The sequence below is a fragment of the Apus apus genome, chromosome 12 (genome assembly GCF_020740795.1).
Source record: "Apus apus isolate bApuApu2 chromosome 12, bApuApu2.pri.cur, whole genome shotgun sequence".
Lineage (NCBI taxonomy): Eukaryota > Metazoa > Chordata > Aves > Apodiformes > Apodidae > Apus > Apus apus.
In genome coordinates, this window is record NC_067293.1 from 12,693,420 (window position 1) to 12,712,671 (window position 19,252).

Here is a 19,252-nt window from a genome sequence, read left to right on the forward strand (position 1 = left end):
TCAACGTGCCTTGTGCTACATTCACAGTACAGCGGTAACGCCGCACGGATGCAGGCTGGGAACGTCTTGTTCAGAACTGTGCGGTGAGTTTCAGCTCTTCTTTTTCCTGCAGTGAGATACCCATTACTGGATGTAGCCCATGATACCATTTAGGGAAAATAGTTTTGGTCCAGATTTTCAATTTGGATTGATTAATTAATTAGTAGCTTCTGCAGCCAGTCAGTTAAAAATGAGCTGAGGTACTGCCCAGCAACACTACATTGGTAAGAGTGAGGTGGAGTTCTACTTGGCCAAATTAAAATAACCTATTTGCATATTTGAACCTGAAAATTTTCCTTCTCCCTTTCTTACTAAATCTCAATCGTTGGGCAAAATAACTCCATTCCTACCCAAAAAACTTGTGTGGCAGTTATGCTTGAAGTCTGCCCCAGTGCTTGTTCATTTTGTGGCTCCTGGCCAGTTCTGCAGCCCCCCTGTTACCCTGACGGATCCTGCCCGTGGCTGAGGATGGGTAGATGCCACGTAAATCGTGTCTGGTGTGAAAATAATCCAGTTGTGCTGCAAGGAACACTGGGGGCAACGTGCTTTTAAGTATCCTTGTAACTTCCAATGAGATTAAAACTTGCATATCCATCAGTGGGAGGTTGGTGTGTGTGGCAGAGGCTGGATGTTGGCTGGATGAGCTGGGCTGGGGAGAGTCCTGGGGCAAGTCCCCTGCCCAAACCAGGCCGGGGAGGTGCACAGAGACCATCTGATGTCAGGTGCTGAATACTTACCCTGGGTAGGCGTGTGTGTTTTACCTTGAAAGCAGAATCACTCTGGGCAGGGTAAACAAAAGTAAATTAATCAGTTCAAGCAAAAAGAGTTTTGGAGTTGGATAAATTTTCCACATTTATAGAAAGACAAATATCCTAAACGTTCCCAGCTGGAGATGTTTAGAAAAATGCTTGTGTTGCAGAATCAGCCACATAAAGATGCAGCATCTGAACTTCCCAAACCTGCTTAGATGTAGTAATGACCCCATGTGCACCCTTTGTGCTGTAGAAGATGCCCTGGAGCTGTGTCCTAGCGTCAGGACTCCACCCAAGGGTGTCCTTGGAGAGCTGTGCTGCTGTGGCCTCAGAGGTGCTTTGGGTCTCCAAGGTGTTCCTTGCTCCACACCAGCGCTGGGGAGATGAGGGTTTGGGCTGGGTTTGCACTGTGCTTGGCGCCATGTTGGCCTTCTGCAGAGAGTTTCCCTCAGTTTCTGCATCCTCCATAGTGAGACTCCAAGAATTGCCCATCTCTCTGCCACCAACCTCCCTCCTGCTCTGTGCAGCTATTCCCAGGATGTTTCACTTAAGACATGTCCACTCTGGTGGAAGAAGGGAAGGGTTGAAAATGATGCCTTTTGTCCTGTTGTAACTTTGAAGCAAACAGAAACTGTATGAGCTGGAATCCCAAACATACACTGATATTTCCTTTTCCTAATTTAGGAGACTCTCTCATGTTGAAGCATCATAAATGTATTTTCCTCTGAAGTTTTCCCAGCAGGAGAGCCCCAGGGGCCCATTGGCCACCTCAGAGAAGATGCACCTTGGCCACAGCCCCGTGTGCTGCCCTGGCTACAGGGTCTACCTCCCAGCCCTGCAAGAGCACCTCCCGTTGGCTTTCGCCAGGCAGAGCGGCAGCCGGTGGGTAACAGCTGGACAAGGCAACCAACCCCCTGCTCTGCCACGGGATGGGACAGAGAGGTGAGTGTGTGCCCATGGAAACACCCGCTGCCATGGCTGACAGCTCCCTGAGCCACTCATGATGTGGCCAAAGCCTGCAGTGGTTCATTCTGCTGCTATTAAGCTCCCGGGGCAGTCAGATACTCTTATCTTTAATTTGCTGAACCAGAACCAAACCCAGTAAATTCCTACTGAAAGCAACTGTTAGGGTGAGGTTTACTAATGCTGAATTCCCCCTTTAAAGAATGTCCCACATAATATTATGGAATGGTTTGGATTGGAAGGGACCTTAAAGATCATCTAGTCCCAACCCCCCTGTATGGGCAGGGACACCTCCCACTAGACCAGGTTGCTCCAAGCCCCACCCAACCTTGTCTTGAACACTTCAGGGATGGGGCATGGATGATGACACCAACCTTTACCTAGGGCTTTCCAGTAATTTTTTTGTGGATTTTGTTGTTTGCGTATATTGTTTTTTTGGACTTGGATCCTGACAGGTGTTTTACACCATCCTTGCACAGCAGGAGGCTCTGCTGTGGCAGCTCTTTGGTTCAAGTATCAGATTAACTTGTCCATCATGTTGCCCCCATGAGCCAAATCAGCTCCCTTTTGATTTGACAAAAAAATGTCCTTGGCATTGCTGAGATCAGGTTTTGACCAGTTTGAAGAGGATGAGCAGGATATTAGCCATTAGATTTATCTTCAAGTGCAATGGAAGGCCCTGGCAAGAGGAAGGCTGGATCATCCCAGGGGGGAGAGCAAAGCTCGAGGTCTGAGGGATTTCCCTTTACTCAGGGGAAGGTCAAAAGTACATTTCAGGACACTTTCCAAGAGCCATTGTGCTTCTGACATGACAGCTGAGGATGAGATGTTTCAGCAGTGACTCAGAGGAAGAAGGTAAACAAACACTTTTTATTTCAAATACAGGATTAAATTCCTTTGTGTCTGGATCATTCAAGGTAAAGCTCCTGTAATCTTGTGTCCATCCACAGCCTGTCGTGGGACATCGAAGGGACAGGGAAGATTCAGGAGGTGGCAGAGAAGATAAGAGCTGGGAGTGGAGCTGGGCACCAGGACTGCTGCTCAGGTAGCAGCCCAGCTCATGAAGAAGCTGGTGTAGATCATCCTAGGTCAGGAAAATTGTCCTGGAATTTCAGGGACAGAAGCTGAATGAGCTGAGATTTTTACCTTGAGTACTTTGCTAGGAGGAGGCTGAGAAACAATACTGTGAAAAATGCATCTGTGATAAGGGAAATGCTGACTCAAAGCCATGACATCTGTATTTGTAAGTATTTTTGCACCGGAGAACCACGTTTCGTCCCAGCCTCTCCTCTGTTGCAAAGTACCTGTAGCAACTACAGGCTTCTGCTCCCACCATGTGCTAAGAATCCTCTCTGCTGATCCCAGGGGACAAAAAATAAATGGGGATTATTCCTGGAAGCCTCCCCTGTAGTTTTGTGACATCCCAGCCAGACAGCGAGGGCAGATGTGTGGCACAAATGTCTCCACAGCCTGTGCTGGCTGTGGGGTGAGCTGCAGAGCAAAGCCTCCACCACAAGCTCTTGGCCTGGCCAACCCCCCTGGAGACAGGCTGTGGCTCTGTGGCACAGTGAGTGGAAATGCAGGGCTGGCTCAAGGCTGCCGAAACATGGGCAGGATTGGCTGAGCCCAGCCAGAGGCAGGAGCTGCCCTGGGAGAGAGGAAAGGTGATAGGACTGCATGACCAGGAAGCTTCTGCAGAGGAAATGCCACGCAGCCATGAACACCCAAGCACTGCCTGCAGAGATAATCCTCATCCATGGCAATTGCTTAAAAAGTAGGGGTTTTAAAAATTATTTTTGTTGCTTTCTACTTTTTCTTCACTGATTTTTCCATTATGATTCAGGCAAGTCTGATGTGAGATGTGGTGTTTTTATTAGCAGGAATGATGGGTCCATGCAGACCCTCAGCAGATGCTCCAGATGTTTCTCCACTGCATTTTCAACAGGACAGGTAATCCACAGCAGCCAAAGCACCTCGGCTGCTGACACTGAGAGCTGCTCCAGCCCATGGGGCTGCTGGGGAGAGGGAGAGCCCAAGGACTCCAACTGTGCCCATGAGGTTCCTCCCCTTGCAGTCACCATCACATACATCCCATCTGATGGCCACGAAAGCTGAGCTGTGCCTGGTGCTTGGCATGGCCTGCAGACCTATTTTGTCCAGATCAGAGGAAAGGAGAGGGCTGCATTTGCATTTCTTGGAAATTACAGTTCATTAGACACCCATCCAGTCATTCCAGTAAGGTCATGTATCCCAGGTCCATTCCAGGTGTAATTTGATGTCATCCTTGCACAAGAGTTTGGGGTTGAGGTGATTTATCTTTGCCATGCAAAGGCTTTTTAGAGGTACTCTTAATACTCATATTGATGGGGAAGTACTGGTTAATTGTTAAAGATGCGCCAAAAAAAAGTGCTAGCAAGAAATCTACAATATAAAGACAATTTTATTGCCAATAAGCTCTTAAAACTAATTTATTTTTTCCTGTTTCAGTAGGACCTTCTTCTTCCTGATGAAAATCTGGTCATAGCATCTCTCATTAAAAATAAAATTATTTTGAAATAAATAAATATATAAAATAAATATAATATACATTTTATAAATAGTTTTGTCCTTATGCACAGTATCCATGCTTACATCTGAATAATGTTCCTTGCCCCCATTCCCACCCCAACAGCAGGAAAAACCCCATGCATCAGGACCAGTCCATGTAGCATCATTCCACGTAGCAAACTCCTGGACTGCTTAAGCAGGGTACCATTTGAAAGGCTTTTTCTTTACAGGTTTCCACCCCCAGCTTAGCAGCAGCATCTGCGGTCTTTTGTTTTCTTTCCTTCTCTTCATTTTATGGTGTTTCCCCCCCCCCGCCCCAATGATCAGGTTTGCTTGCCTGCTTGTTCCGTTGAGCAACCATAACATTGAATATTTGGCCTCTCTTGTAGCAACCAGGTAAAGAAAGTGAATGGAAATGCAAGATGATATGTGGGGTTCCCTCCCTTCCCCTGCCCCCAGGTTCGATATATGCTTGAGACAAGGAGGAACAGCAGTGTCTGAATTCAATGTAAGTGCTTTCCTAGGTCATCTACGCTTACAGGAATGATGGAATGACTATTAATATAGTGCTCTGGGACAAAGCTTGGGAGCCCAAGTATGTACACTGACAGGGCAGCTGCAGGAAACATCACCTGTAGTGGAAGAGGTCTCTGTACATGGCAGGGATTTTGGCAGGGTCCACAGGCCTCGGTAAAAAATGTGTGAATTTCTGATGTCTCTTAGTCCTGTACCCCTCACGGGGGGAGCCGTCCTTGTTCAGAGCCACGTAGTAATGCCTCTCCGAGTCGGGATGCTTGTAGAGGGTCGAGGCGTACGTGTTGTACCAGTTCTCTTCAAACTGCTCTCGGAAAACGCACTCCCGCGTCAGCTTCTTCTGCATTGGGGCAGTGGCAGGAGGGGAAGAAAAAAACGTTTGTGTCAAAAATTAAATAAAAATAATCTTTTCCTCCTTCCTTCAGTTTATTCGCCTGTAATTTTCCCAGCTACCTTTTCCTGGCTCTCCTGAGAATGGAGACTGCATTGCCAAGGATGTTTTCCCTGCGTGAGAGCTGGAAATGGGCATGAGACCTACAAGCTGGGACCCGAATACTTCTGAAGTTGGAGGAGGGAGAAGACAGAAGGAGAAGGTGGGTGTGCATTTTTGCAATGGTGCCTCATAAAAAAATAAACCAAGGCCATAGCAAAGCCTCTAAACCTGACAGTCAGGTCTCTGCCTTTACGAGGGGGTGAGTTTTGAGCTTGCTGGGGCTGCCCACCACATCCCCCCCATCACAGCCCTGTCCACAGGTCCTGCCATCCCCCAGAAATGTTCTCTTAGGTGAGAGGCAACTCCGGGAGAAGAAGCAGGCAGAGCTTTGAAAGTTCAAGGCAGATAGTGGTATCCACTGACGTGGAATGAAAGCATTCCTCAGGCCTTTCATCTTCTGAAGCGCCAGGGAGCTGTGATGTGAGGCCACAACAAGACCTGGGGATGTCTAGCCCCAGGCAAGATTTATGGTGGTGATAGGTGATGTGATGAGCGTGTGCCTGCCCACGGCTGGGGGATGGATGGCTCTGGTGTCACCACAGCCACAACCACCCATCTCCTCCAGCCCTCACAGCCGGGGGCTGTCGGCAGCAGCTGGTTAATGATGGCTTTTCAGTTCGTGCCCATCGTTCCTTCCCTCTCCCTCCCAATTTCCCTGGAGATGTGCCCAGCTGCAGCAAGGAGCAGGGATGTCCCCCTGCCCCACGAGGACACAGGTGGCTTTGCCAGCACGGGGGAGCCCTCACAGATGAAAGGCAGGCTGGAAACGTAGGCTGCTGCACTACTGCAAACACTATCTGCTCTGTAAAGGACTTGGGCAGGGAATGTGTCTGGTCTGCAGCACAGGGAGCGCTAAGTCCCTGTTCCTGCCTGCAGTCCATGTTTTGTAATAGGATCCAGGAGCTCACCTGTGCTCAGACCTGTTTTGAATGTTTTGCTGCTAATTGAACAAACCCCGAGGCAAGCTGTGAGCCCTCCAGAAGCCTACACCACAGCCCTTGCCATCAGGGAGCTGGGGAGCCAGGAAACAGTTTCTCTTCCCAGATCCATCAATAAATACAGACTTTTATTCTTTCCCCCTAGGGATGCCACTTACTCAGACTATGTTGGAAGCTGCTGACCAGCTGAACTGCTGAACTCATGCATGGCTGCTTGGCCCCAGTTTACCTGCTCTTCACTGGGCTGTTTGGAGGTACAGTGTCTGTGTTAACTGTTTGGAGAGGCTGGTCTGACTTTGCAAGGTGTGTGACTTTTTTTCTTCCGAGCCCTGGGATGTCCCCAGTGAGCCCAATACTGCATAGGCAGCATGTAAGGTGCTGATGGCAACTTTTGCTGCCCTAAGTATTAGTTGTGTTTCTGAAATCCATGGAAGGCTGAGGAAAAATGTTGGCCCAAGGTTACCAGGGACAGGCAGAAGAGATGTCTGTCCCGAGGGGACTCCACGTGTCGCGGCAGGGATGGCTGCTTCTGGCTATATCAACACACAGATCCAGCACAGAGGGAAATAATAAACTTGCTGAAAATTTAAAAACACAGCTGTACTGTAATCTCCTAAAATACCATTGTAATGCTAATGCTGTTGTTAGGCGCTGTTTTTTTGACCTTTAATTAGGAATACTGTAGTGGCTTTCCATTTTGAAAAGCCATCATTGTGCAACCCACGTATCTCAGATTTTCAAACTCCAGGGTTATTTGGGGACCTGGCTCGTGACTTCTGCACAGTTTGGATCAGTGGTTTGACTTGGTCCCTGCTGCCTTTGCTCAGTGCATTGTCTGCTGGACAAAATGCAACGACAGGGAGAAAACTCCCATGATTATGTCTTCAGGTCCATTCTGTTTCCAGATGAAGTGTTGTAAAATATTGTTTCATTTTTGTTTCTGCCCTGGAATTTAATTAACTCTTTGTGAAACTGTTGGTTCATAATCAGGGCTGCTGGGTTTGATTGCACAGAAGGGAGTATGCAGGTTTGTGTGCTCCTTTGCAGCAAGCACCAGTAAACCCTGCAACTCCAGGAGCTTCTGAGCAGCATCAGATTTTGACAGGAGAGGTCCTACTGCACAGGGGTAGGCTCCAGCCCAGCTTTCTGATGTGGGTTTTAAGATTTTTTGTGCTTCATGGAATCCTGGTGATTCTACTTTTTTTATCTGTCTTGCAGATTTGTCATTTAACCACTGTCTCCGCATTTAACTTTTGTTTGGGGTAGATGGTATTACAGAAATTCAGTGGAAAAAGAACATCAGTGCATGCTAGTATTTGAATATAAACATCAGTAACTGCCTCTTAAATGGTGAAAGGGTCTGTGGCAGTCTCAGGTGGGAACTGGAGAAGAAGAGATGGTGGAAACTCATGTTTTACTGCTGGCTAAGTAAAGGTTTTCTGAAGGATTCTCTATATGCAGGGTACACAAGTTTAAATTTCTACACTATGAAATTGATCTGATTTGGTTAGAGGAAGTATGTGCCTTCTGCTTTGGTTGAAAACTGGTTTATTTTATTTAATTTTAAATGTACTGTGATCCATCCTTAAAAATCAGTACTGTCACATAGGGTAATGCTAAGATCTAGAAAGAGGCATTTTAAAAAAAGGTGATGGATTGAATTAATGGCAATGGGGCATCTGAAGGAAAAACACTAATGAAATGCAGCAGCTACAGGAAAGGAAACTAAAAATGACTTACTAGAATGTAGTTAATTTTTCAAAATAGAAGTGTAATCTGTACAAAACCTGAAACTCACCGACCCATACAGCTCGCCTCTCTCGTTCATGCCGAGGTAGAGTCCAGAGTCCACCCCACGGATGCTCACCAGCCCCACTGCCAGGCTAATAAACTCCAAAATCCCTAAAACAAAAAAGAAGTCCAAATCATACAGAGAATAAAACCAACACCAGGCTCAGTGACACCCGTGAACCAGCCTTTCCTAAATGTTGCAGAACTTCCTACAAACCGTTTTCCTTCTTTAGAATGACATAGTTCTTAAATCTGTAGTCCCATATGCCTGCAATCTTCCAGTTTCCACTCTAGGCTACTCCCCATCCTTGCAAATTTGACTCGCCCAAGAGGAATTACCTTTGCTAGTGAGAACAGATTTGCCAGGTTTTGTTGGGTTTGTTTTGTGTATTTTTTTGTTTTATTTTGTTTTCCTAATTATCACTCAGAAGACAGATGTAGACACTTGTGCCTGGCCCACCAGCTGTTTCAGAAGGCTGCTGCCACACTTCACTAAAAGCAGAGTGATTTTTGCCACCATAGGGCTTCTGTTTTGAGATGATAGGGCCACATGCTTTAAAGTGATGACTTCAACAAAAATTAGTAAAAAGCAAGAGAGGTGAGGGCCATCTTCATCCTGGCACTCCTGGGGTACTTGCCACCCCCAAATGTACGTACAAGCCACAGGGATAAAATCCAACTTAAAATATATGCAGGTGGAAATGGATTTTCCTCTGCAGTCTTCAGAGCTGAGGAGCTGCTGCTCCTTCCTCCATCATCTCCTGCCACCCTCACTGCCAGAAAACCCCTCCTGCCCCATGTGTCCTGCCTCATGCCAGTCCCTTCCTGGTCCAGCAGCATCTGTTCTAGCCATCCCTGGCCCTGTGAGAGCAACCATGGGCTTCAGCCTACAACACTGGTGTTAGATACTTTAAATAATGAGAGGCAGCCTCGTTTCCTCTGGGAAAGAAATCAGTGGGGTCTGCTGTGCGACAGCAGCTGTTTTGATAGAGGAGAGACTTGTAATAAGAGAACCCTTTGTGAAACACTTAAAAAAAACAAAGCAGCCCCAAGTAGGTGCATTTTTAACTGGTTTGAACAAAGCCAACCTCAGAAGTGGTGGAGATCTTCAAACTTAACAGGAAAACCTCCTGAAGGTGTTAGTGGGACTGTTTTAGACTCTGGATATCGCACACTCCCTAGCTAGAGGTCATGGGCAGTCTGCCCATACTCAGGGCTGGATTAATTAGCTGGGATATAGCAGCAGAGGAAGGAAGGTTTCCACCATCCCACCTAATGACTGGACAAGACGTCTCCATTGACAGGAGGACGAAGTTGCTCTAACCTTTAGTGTGGCTCCAGGTCTCTTAATATAGCTCCCGAGCCATCCAGCCCTGAGCAATTGCCACTCTGATCAGGTTACCTTCAGAGCTCCTCTGAGAAGTACGAGTCTAACATCTCCGCGTGACCAGCAGCCATGGGAGCCAGCTGACTTCAGCGGCAGCCGCAGCTCCTGCTCACGCCTCAGCTTGGGGCACGTGTCTTCTGCTCAGACAGGAGTGGATGTGATAACCCTCAGACCATGCTGCATCACTGCCTAAATATAGGACAGAGCAGGTGGCAAGGGACACCTCTGTCCCCCTTCGCAGACTCATCAGTCAGATGCTGGCGCTAAGATGGGTGCAAGAATGTGTATTCCTACCTGATGTCAGACTTTTTGCCCTCTTTTTGCCCTGCCTACTCTGGGGCTTGTGCATTGGATCCAGCCCTCCCTGCAGGAGGTAGACGAGATGAAATATGGACCTGGGAACAGCAATTCTTCCAGACAAAAAGGGAAGCAAATGACAGAAATCTTGCTTTATGGACCAGCACAGACATTTTTCAGGCTGAAACGTGCCCAGCTATACACCCTGGCCTGGGGACACACATTGCCTTCAGAAATGCCAGGAGCAGGAAGGGAAGGCAGCCTTCCCAAGCCAGGCAGGCAAAACAGGACCCTGGCTCTGCTTTGCTCTCCCTCACTGTAGCTGTTGATGCTTCTCATCTGAAAATAAACAGGAATGGGGAAGAAGAAGCTCAGGATGAGGGATGGTCTTCTGTTTCCACTACCCACTGGTTCTGAGACATGCAGGGAGTTACTGAACTGCTGTGTGGTTCTGTTCCCCCATCTGCAGGACAAAAATGACAACAGCCACTGTGTGAAAAGGAGGCAGTGAGGGAAGACTGACAACAACTAGAGAGAGTGTAAGAAATGAGGAGAAAACAGCACAGGGATACCGAGACTGAAGACAAGTGGATGTTCAAGTGAAAAATATCTGATGACCAGCAGATCCCATAGGTAGAAACACAGTCCTCAGCATCAACATTTTTTTATTCTTTGTCTTCTGTCACACTTGGGAAGCAGGAAAATGTTGCTGGTTCCACTTAGAAGCTGAGGGATGTCTGAGGCAGGGAAACCAAGAGCTTTTCTTGAGTGTGCCCACAAGAACGCTCTGTATGTGGCACATGAACCCAGGTCTCCAAAGACCAAGAGCAACCTAGGAGCAGCATGAGCATCCTCCCTCTGAGCTGGTGGCTGAGACACCCCTCATCTGATGTAGATTGGGTAAATACTTGCTGGCTTTGCTAGTGAAATTTCTTCAAGGTGTGCCCATGGCAATCTCTTCTGACAGTGTCCCCTGCAATATTCCCCTTTTCTGATCTTGGAGTGACACTTCAAGAGACGTGCATGGAAGATGACTATGTTGAAACAGCATTAAGAATGTAACTTAAACCCACAGAAGTCAGGAGACAGAGTGAAGGCTGGAAAAATGTGGGCGGATATCCATCCTGTCCTTAACTCACTCCAATTGCTAGACGAAATTGCAGCTTCGTACATCTGATCTCCAGCAGCACAGGGAGCGGCCACTGGGGCCAGCTCAAGAATTTTCTTTCCAATTGTAGCGGTGTGTTTTTGTGGTAGAACATGCTTTTTTTCCCCCCCCTCCATTTTTCTTTTTTTTTTTTTTTTTCTCTGCCCCAAGACTTGCCTTTTCTTGCTTGCTTTGATTATTCATTCTGTTTGTTCATTAAGCCTCTCTAGATAATATTTGGAGATATTTGATTAAGACTCTGACAGGATTAATTTACCACCAAAGCAGTGAATAATCTCCCAAGCTTTGCTGAGGCAGGATCCACAAGGACTGTCTTGCTTTACTATAAACCACTCCTCAAAGAACAATTCAGCTTCTTGCACCTGTCTCCTCTTACATGACTATATTCAGGAGCAGGGGTACAGAAACATCAGATGTTGTATTAATGGCTACAAACCTAAAGCTTTGGCTAAAAACCTCAACAACTGTTCAGCAACAGGTGCACTATGGTCTGAATGTCAAAATCTACAGCAAAACTTTCTCTGGAGGTTTCATCAGCTTCTCTAGGAAACTGTATTACAGATTTGTTAGCAGGTTTGTACCCCAGAAGAGCTTCATTTGCTGCCTTTATTAGTCTGCAGTACAAACTTCAGGCTGCTTTTTTTTCCTGCTTGCAGTTAGGAGTGGTGCTGTTGGTGTCACTTGTTTAATGCTGCTGTAAAACAGACACAAAACAGAAAAGGAGCAATTCCTCCTGGCAGGGAATCTCCTGGCAAATTTATCTGGGTTTCATTCAGAGGAGGGTTCTCATAGAGGCACTAATGTCAGTCCAAACACCCTCTAAATTTTGACCATCCTTTATGTCTTTGTACAGGAAGGTTCCTAGCAGATGCAGTGAGCACAGATACATTTTTGAAAGCACTTCATTCTTTCTGGGATGGATTAGGCAGAGCTGCCAGTTCAGAGAGTGTGAATTTGGGCACTTCTCTAGTGTGAGAATGAGCTTTCTTCCAACGATCCTGGAGGGCTTCACCAAATTTCATGTTAAGCCTCCTCTAGGAAAAATCAGCTGTGCTCCATTGTTCTTGCATGGATCTGTATTTTTACAAGTATAAAATATCACATTCCAGAGGACAGGTGTGATTTAGGAACGTGACAGATGAGAGGGAACAGTTACTGTGGTTGCTCAGGCAGTGTGGGTAGATGCTGCTGCGACCTCCCGAAATTCCTACAGTCACATCTCCTGAATGCTGTGGTACAAAAGAATCCCTCCTGCTACCTCTCGCTGTTAGGACCTTGGTACTCTGTTCTGCATCACCAGGGCTTTGGGTCTTTATTTTCCTCTCCAGGAGACTTGGATATCTTTCACATCTGGTAGCTTCTGGGATGGCTGCACATGGGAGGGTGCAGATACTATCCGTCTTTTCCTGAACCCTTTCCAGTGTTAGAAGGTAGGGAGGCAAAGTATGGTTCTACTCCACATCCCATCTGCAGCTGGATATTTGCCTCTGCTGCAGTGTTGCAGCCACGGAACACATGAATTGTCTGCTTATGGTATTAGGGAGCACCTTCAAGCCATGTGGGCTTGATCCACCACCCCCCACCACACTGGATTTCTAAGTGTTTCCCCAGATGCCCCTGCATCTGGGCAGCTTTAAACTGCCACCCCAAAACCCTCATCTAGCTGTATCCCTCAACCACAGATTTTTCAGCTCCCCAGAATTGCTCAGACTGCCTGTTTCTTCAGTAAGTTACTGCTTTCTGACTGCTGCATGCAAAATTTAGGAATGCATTGATACATGACATCCTAATATGAACCATACCAGGAACATTGGAATTTAAATATTCATGGCTACTGAATGCAGATGGTGAATACTTTGTGCCAATACGTTATTGCTTTGAGTCTCTGCTGAAGTGAGGTTTAGTCCAACTTTATCTGGACACGAGGATTCCAGTCTAATCCTTTGGGGCTTTGTCTTGCAATTACAACAAATAACTATTTATTTTACACTGCCTCTGGGAAAACCCTGAAGCAGAAAACTGTAATATTTTATATCTGCAGTCTGGTCTAGTTTACATAGCTGGATGCTGACTGCTAAAACACTTACGGAATGCCAGTGTTTCGACTTAGTGAATGCACTGTGTGACTTAAGTGTGCAAAATTAATGAAACGTTTTAGCACATTTAACGCATTTTTCTGAAGTTTGAGTAAAATAGTGTATTTCCAAACTATCTTTATAAAAGATGGAACTAAGACAAATGCTGCCATTGGAAACTGGCTGTTTACGTGTATAAAAATAAGTAAAAAGACCTGATAGAAACACTACGTGGCAGACTGAACTAAAATCAAGCAGATGCAATGGGTTTGCTCTCAGTTGCTTTTAACATGGAAACCCATCATGTGTTGCAGCATGGAAGGTTAAAAGATGTGTCTTTTGGGAGGTAATTAAAGAACACATGCCCCACGAGCCTATTAGTACCTGACTCTGACCTGCGGGTTATGACTTTCTTGTTGATTTAGGCAGGGACATGCTCTGCACACACCTGGTGTTTATGGAAAGCACAGCATGCAGATAAGCGTCTCCAATTGTTCCAAAACCCTGCCTCACACTACCAACAATAGCAGTTGGTATTTCAGCAGTTCCTGAAGTATCAGAAAGGACCGGTTGGAAACGAGGCAAAAAAATAGTAAAAAAAAAAAAAGAAAAAAAAGAAAAAAATCCTTTCACCAAGGAGTTAAATCACTTGAAAACTATAAAAAAGTCTTGCGAGCACTTCTTGCAACCTGTTGACAACATAGCTGAGATCACTGGCATGGGACTTGTTGATAGCTTACACAGACACCTGCACTAGATGCTGAAGTAGCGGGAATTTTTCTTAGCTGGGCTCAAACTTACTGTACTTCTTCGCCTGTGGCTTGGGATGCATTTTTTGAAGATTACATACAGTCTCAGTAGAGATCCCTGCTCTTGTGTGACACTGATACAGGCGCTGCAGTCTTCCAGCTGTATCCCGGGCAGCAAGGTAAATCCACAGCACTCTGCCTATTGTTCCATCTTCTCCTTTCTTTCCAAGGTCCCCGCAGCGTTTTTCCCCCTTTCAGCTTCCCTTTCCCTTTCCAAAAACCTCCCCAAACCCAGCTTCTACGCATTCAGGCAACTGCTCCCTGCCCACTTTGGGGAGACGCTCTCCTGATGAAATTCATGCAAGTTAAAGAAAGCAGCTCACAAGTATCTGCAGAAGTAAAAAAACCCAACAAAACACCCAAAAAACCCCAACAACAAACAACAAAACCCGAGGAAAAAGGAAAAAAAAACACCAATCAACAAAAAAACCCTCCAAACAAAAAAAGCTAGGAATTTCTTTTAACAACGTGCTCCCTCCTTTCTTTTGCCTCCCTCACCGCTAACTTCGGAGGCAAAGCTCGAGCTGCTTCCCCCTTCTTTTTTTTTTTTTAAAAAAAAAAAAGCCACAACTTTTTTTAGTCCTTTTTTTCCCCCTGCTAAGGCACGTTTTTGTGCACCTGCAGCAGGGCTGAGCGCCGGGAGAGTAGGAAATTGGAAATAAAAAACTCCCGCATTGCTGGGGAGTGAGCGCATTTGTTTAGGAGCCTAATTATATCCATCCCGTAGATGATTTATATTAGCGGGGTAATTAGCTCTGTACACGGGGCACCTGCTGCCGGGCACCCCCCGGGCCGCCCCCGCAGCGTCTCTTACCGAAGCGGCTGTGGTCCTGCCGGGTGCCGTGCACCGTGCCGTTGGGGAAGATCTCCAGGTGGAAGCCGGTGCGGCAGTAGAGCTGCCGCCGCCGCAGGATGCCCTTGAGGTGAGCGAAGTCGGTGGGGGAGCCCCGCTGCAGCCGCCCCTCGATCTGCCCCAGACGCTCGTTGAGGAAACCGGGGGAGTCGGCGAGGGGCAGCCCGCCGCCCAGCCCGGGGGGAAAGCCGTGCAGGTCGGGGTCCAGCGCGCCCAGGAAGCCGCCCACCTCGGCCATGGGGCCGCGGCCCGCGGGCGGGGAGCGGAGAGGAGCGGAGCGGCCCCTCAGAGCGCGGCCCGGGGCCGCCCGGCCCCGCACTGCCCGCCCCGGCCCGGCCCCGCGCTCCCCGCGCCTCCCATGGCTGGATGTGTCCCGCGCTCGGATGCAAACGGCACTTTATATACGTACACACTCCCCTTACATTGACATATTGGATATTTAAATGCAAGCCACACCTCACTGGCATCCCCTTTGGCTATTGCTTTTTTTTTTTTCCCCTTTCTTCTCTGATCCATTTGGCTCCTTTTTTTTTTTTTCCCTCTCCCCCTTTCAGCTTCACTCCCTCTTTTATTATGAAAAAAAAAAAAAAAAAAGGCAGGAAAAAGCTACACATCGCGGCGAGGCAGAGCAGCACTTGGCAGGTCCCCGCCAAAGCCGCCGGTGAAGTCACGGAGCCCCCGCGCACGGCCGGGGATGCCGGCCCCGGCCGCTCTCGCCCCGGTTCCCCCGCAGCTCCGGCCCCCGCCCGTCCCTCCTGGGCGGGAATGTCCCCGCGCCCGCCGCGGGGTCCCCGCGCCCGGCAGGAGGCGGCGGGAAGCGCCGGGTCTGTCGGAGCCGCCTCAGCCCCCGCTACCCCCTCCTCCCCAAAACGGACCCGGTGGAGAAAAAAAAAACAAAAAACAAAAACCAAAACAACACGTTAGGAGGGGGCTGGAGACGCGTGTTTCAGATGAATGTGTAAACACGGAAAGCGATCTTTTTGAAAAGTGTTCTCGTGGGCTTCACGGCCGGGTTTGCGGGAGGCGAGGGAGAGCGAGCGACGCTGCCCGGCACCGCCACGGCCTCCCTCCCCACCTTCCCCATGTTGGCAACAGGTGTTTCCGCGCTCTCCCCCGGCCGCCGGCACCGTCTCTGCGCCGGCAGCTGCGGCCGCGCTGCGGACCGAGCGGGCGGAGCGGGGCGGGGGGCTCGGACACCGGCAGGGAGGGCAGGGCCCGCGCCGCCCCGCCCTGCCCGCCAGGCGGCGCTGCTGCTCGCGCCTCGCTCGCCCCGCGGCGCTCGGGGCGTCTCGTCGCGTCGTCCCGCCGGCGGGGACCTGAGGGGACCCTCGGTAGTGTCCGCGAGTCGGGACTGGGCTTTCATGTTACTGAAGCGAAGCGTCGCCCACGCCCTCCCCCGTGGCCCGCCAGGGGCCAGGGAGAACTGCAGAAAAAGTCCCAGAGCTGCCGCCAGCCTGCGCTGCTGCTGGAGACGCCCTGGGCCGCAGGTTGTGCCCTCCGTCAGCGGATCTCCTCCGTGGTGTGTCCGCACAGGAGGGTCTCAGTGGGGTTTCTCCCTCAGTGGGCTCCCCTCAGAGGCTTTCTCCCTCAGTGTGTCATCCCCGCCATGTTGGGTATGCCCTCAGTTGTTCTGTCCCCTCAGCAGGTATCTTCCTGCAGCAGGTGTCCCCTCAGAATGTCTCTCTGCTCAAGCGTTTCTCATCCCTCAGCAGGTTTCTGCCCTCAGCAAGTCTTCCCCAGCAGGTCTCTTCCCTCAACTGGTCTGCCCTCAGAATGGCTTTTTTCTCAAGCGTTTCTCTCCCCTCAGTGGGTCTCTGCCCTCAGTGTTTCTCTCCACTCAGCAAGTTTTCTCTAAGCAAGTCTCCCTTCAGCAAGTCTCTCCTGTCAGAGACTCTCATCCGCAGTGGATACCCTCTCAGTGGGTCTCTTCCTTCAGCAAGACTACCCCATGGTGGATATCCCCTCAGCAGGTCTCCCTTCAGAATGTCTCTCCCCTCAAGCATTTCTCTCCCCTCAGCAAGTCTTCTCTCAGCATGTCTCCCCTCAGAGAGTCTCCTCCACTTGGCAACCTCTCAGTGAGTCTCTTCGTTCAGCAAGTCTTCTCTCAGCAGGTCTCTCCCCTCAGAGAGTCTCTCCCCCTCAGTGGGTCTCTCCCCTCAGGAGGTCTCACCCCACAGAGAGGTGCTTCTCCCCATATCCACCCCAGAGGGAGGGTTAAAAGGGCCCGTGGCATGCAGCGTCCTTTCCCCTCAGGCCTTGGCAGTGCTCTGTTGTGAAGATACAAAGGAAATTGTGATTTTATGATGTGGAACACCCACATGTCTGTCTGCAGTGGGTGAGGAATCTGTTTCTTAAAAGGGGGGTGTAGGTGGTTTTTCTGGTCAGAGCTGTGGCTGTAAAAAGGGTGTATTTGATACAGAACTTGACACGTGAAGCCTAAAAACGTGTTTTTTAATAGAAATGTAGTCAACTCCAGAGGTATTAAAATCTACAGAAGTGTGTTTGTTGGCTATTTGTTTATTATGTCAGGTTACACTGAGATACTACTGTCTGAGGAGTTTGAGCATCCCACTGTAAAGATTGTAATTTAATTTCTGTAGTATCTATATGAAGTATTTATATGAAGTATTTATATGAACACACTCAGGTGTGATGAGGTAACTGAGGGAAATAATCTGTGCCTTGGTGAAAATGGGAGAGGTCCAAGGTGGAGGGGGACAGGCAGAATGATTGGGACACCCCAAGCCTGGAATTACGATAAATTGCTGTGAATTCAGTGCATGAAATTCATATAATGTGAATGATCCCACTTACAATCAAATATGCTCTTCTGTAAAGCCTGGTTTTGTTGAATGAAGTGTGAGTTTTGCCTCTGGATCCATAGCAGTCACCTTACTTTTGAACATGTCTGAAGGCTGATCCCAGGCGTATTAATAAGAGAGAGGAAAATACAGTTTCCACATCGAAGGACTAACCAAACTCTGCTGAGGCTTCTGCTGCTGACTTCAATAGCCTCTGGATCTGTTACAATATCCTTAAATCCAAATCCATACAAGCACTTAGAGGAACACTTAGGATACTGAAAAAGGTAACAGAGTTCAATTACATTACAGTAAAATCCAAGATAAAGTAAAAAACACAAACTTGCGTGCTTAACTAATGTATAACAAAAGCAACAAAATCCCCCATCCTAGCTGACATTCCTCACTTAACTCTCATGATTATGGTCAGCTTTTGAAGTGTCCGCAATACGTTTTATTGAGCAGTTGTACAGGCTGGTACAACGTGTTCTATTTAGGCACAACAGGATGCGGAAAAGGTAGCTTTCTCTTTTTTTTTTTTTTTTTTTTGTCCTTAATTTCCTGGTTTATTTATGTTTTTACTAAGTGGAGGAAAACGGAGAGATATTTGTATGCTGTCTGAAGGAAAAAAGGCATGTATTTTAAATACTGAAAGCTAGAATACGTCCTTCAAAAGAAGAAACATGTTTAGTGATATATTTCATGTATTAGATGAAATATAATTCTGCACTCTAATTTCTTAAAGGAGAGGAGAAACTTGCATACAACTCATGTCACACAACATAATGTGTGTTACAGAACTGATTTTCCGCAGTTTCCACAGGTTTATTCTTTGGTTACAGTTTGTATTGTCTGCCTTAGGAACTGAAATGGTTACTGCCAGACTGCTCTGCCTTTCAATTTACTGAAGAATTAGCTACAATATTTATACCCAGTTGGCTAAATTGGACCTTGCAGACCCCTACGCATACACTGTAGAAGTGTATGTTTAGCAAGGTAGTAAAAATGTTAATGGTATTTATTTGCAGAATAATTACTATTCATGGAGAGCAGTCTCATTTGATTTCTGACTATAAAATCAAAGGAAGAGCAGGACTGGGGTCAAAGTAGTAAATTAATTAGAAAAGAGTAAGATAAATAAATGCAATGAGCAAATCTAGATACTGCATATCCTCTGCCTGGGGCAATTCCATGTGGTAAAGAAAAGATAGAGACAGCTGAAAAAAATTTCAAGTAGCAATTGCCATGAATGAAAAATCAGACATGAAGAATATCTGAGGAAAAAGAAACGACAGAGCCTTGAGCTTTAATAAATAATACTTCTGCTTCCTTAGCACTTCCCATCTCAGCATCTCAAAACAATGTATGTACACCAATGAACGAAGACTCACAACCGAGGTCACTGTGGATCTCCTTTTTCCCAGACAGTCTCTTCTTCCACTAAGAAATATTGTTCAAAGGATATTGATGGCTTTCTGTATTTGTCTGGGATTTTGGATGCACAGCAGCCCTGCTGGAGCAGTAGCTCTGATCAAGCTTCTGTGTATCCAGAAACCAGACACGTCCACTGTGCATGTGCGGGGAGCCCTTCTGCCTTTTGTTGTGTGGCGACCATCTGTGCTGCACATGCACGGAATGTCTGAGGTTTCCCGGCAGATAAAACAGGGCAACCTCCTTTGTGAGGGGGTGAATAAACAAATTTTCTTAAGGGGAGCAGAGGATGGTTTATTGGTTTTTATCTTTGATTGTTTTTATTTAAGCTAGTATTATTATTATCTTTTGTAGTACCACTTCCAGGCCCTAGA

The 19,252-nt window shown here is 47.6% G+C and overlaps 1 protein-coding gene across 1 annotated transcript; it reads right to left on the bottom strand.

The window, feature by feature from the left end:
• Positions 1–4,176: 4,176 nt before the first annotated feature.
• On the bottom strand, positions 4,177–15,065 carry FGF16 (fibroblast growth factor 16). The gene is made up of 3 exons (XM_051629934.1): positions 14,608–15,065; positions 8,065–8,168; positions 4,177–5,175 (listed from the first exon to the last, which is right to left on the bottom strand). Exons 1-3 carry the CDS (start codon positions 14,882–14,884, stop codon positions 4,930–4,932), a joined length of 627 nt encoding a protein of 208 aa, XP_051485894.1. The 5' UTR covers positions 14,885–15,065; the 3' UTR covers positions 4,177–4,929.
• Between the last annotated feature and the right edge of the window lie 4,187 nt (positions 15,066–19,252).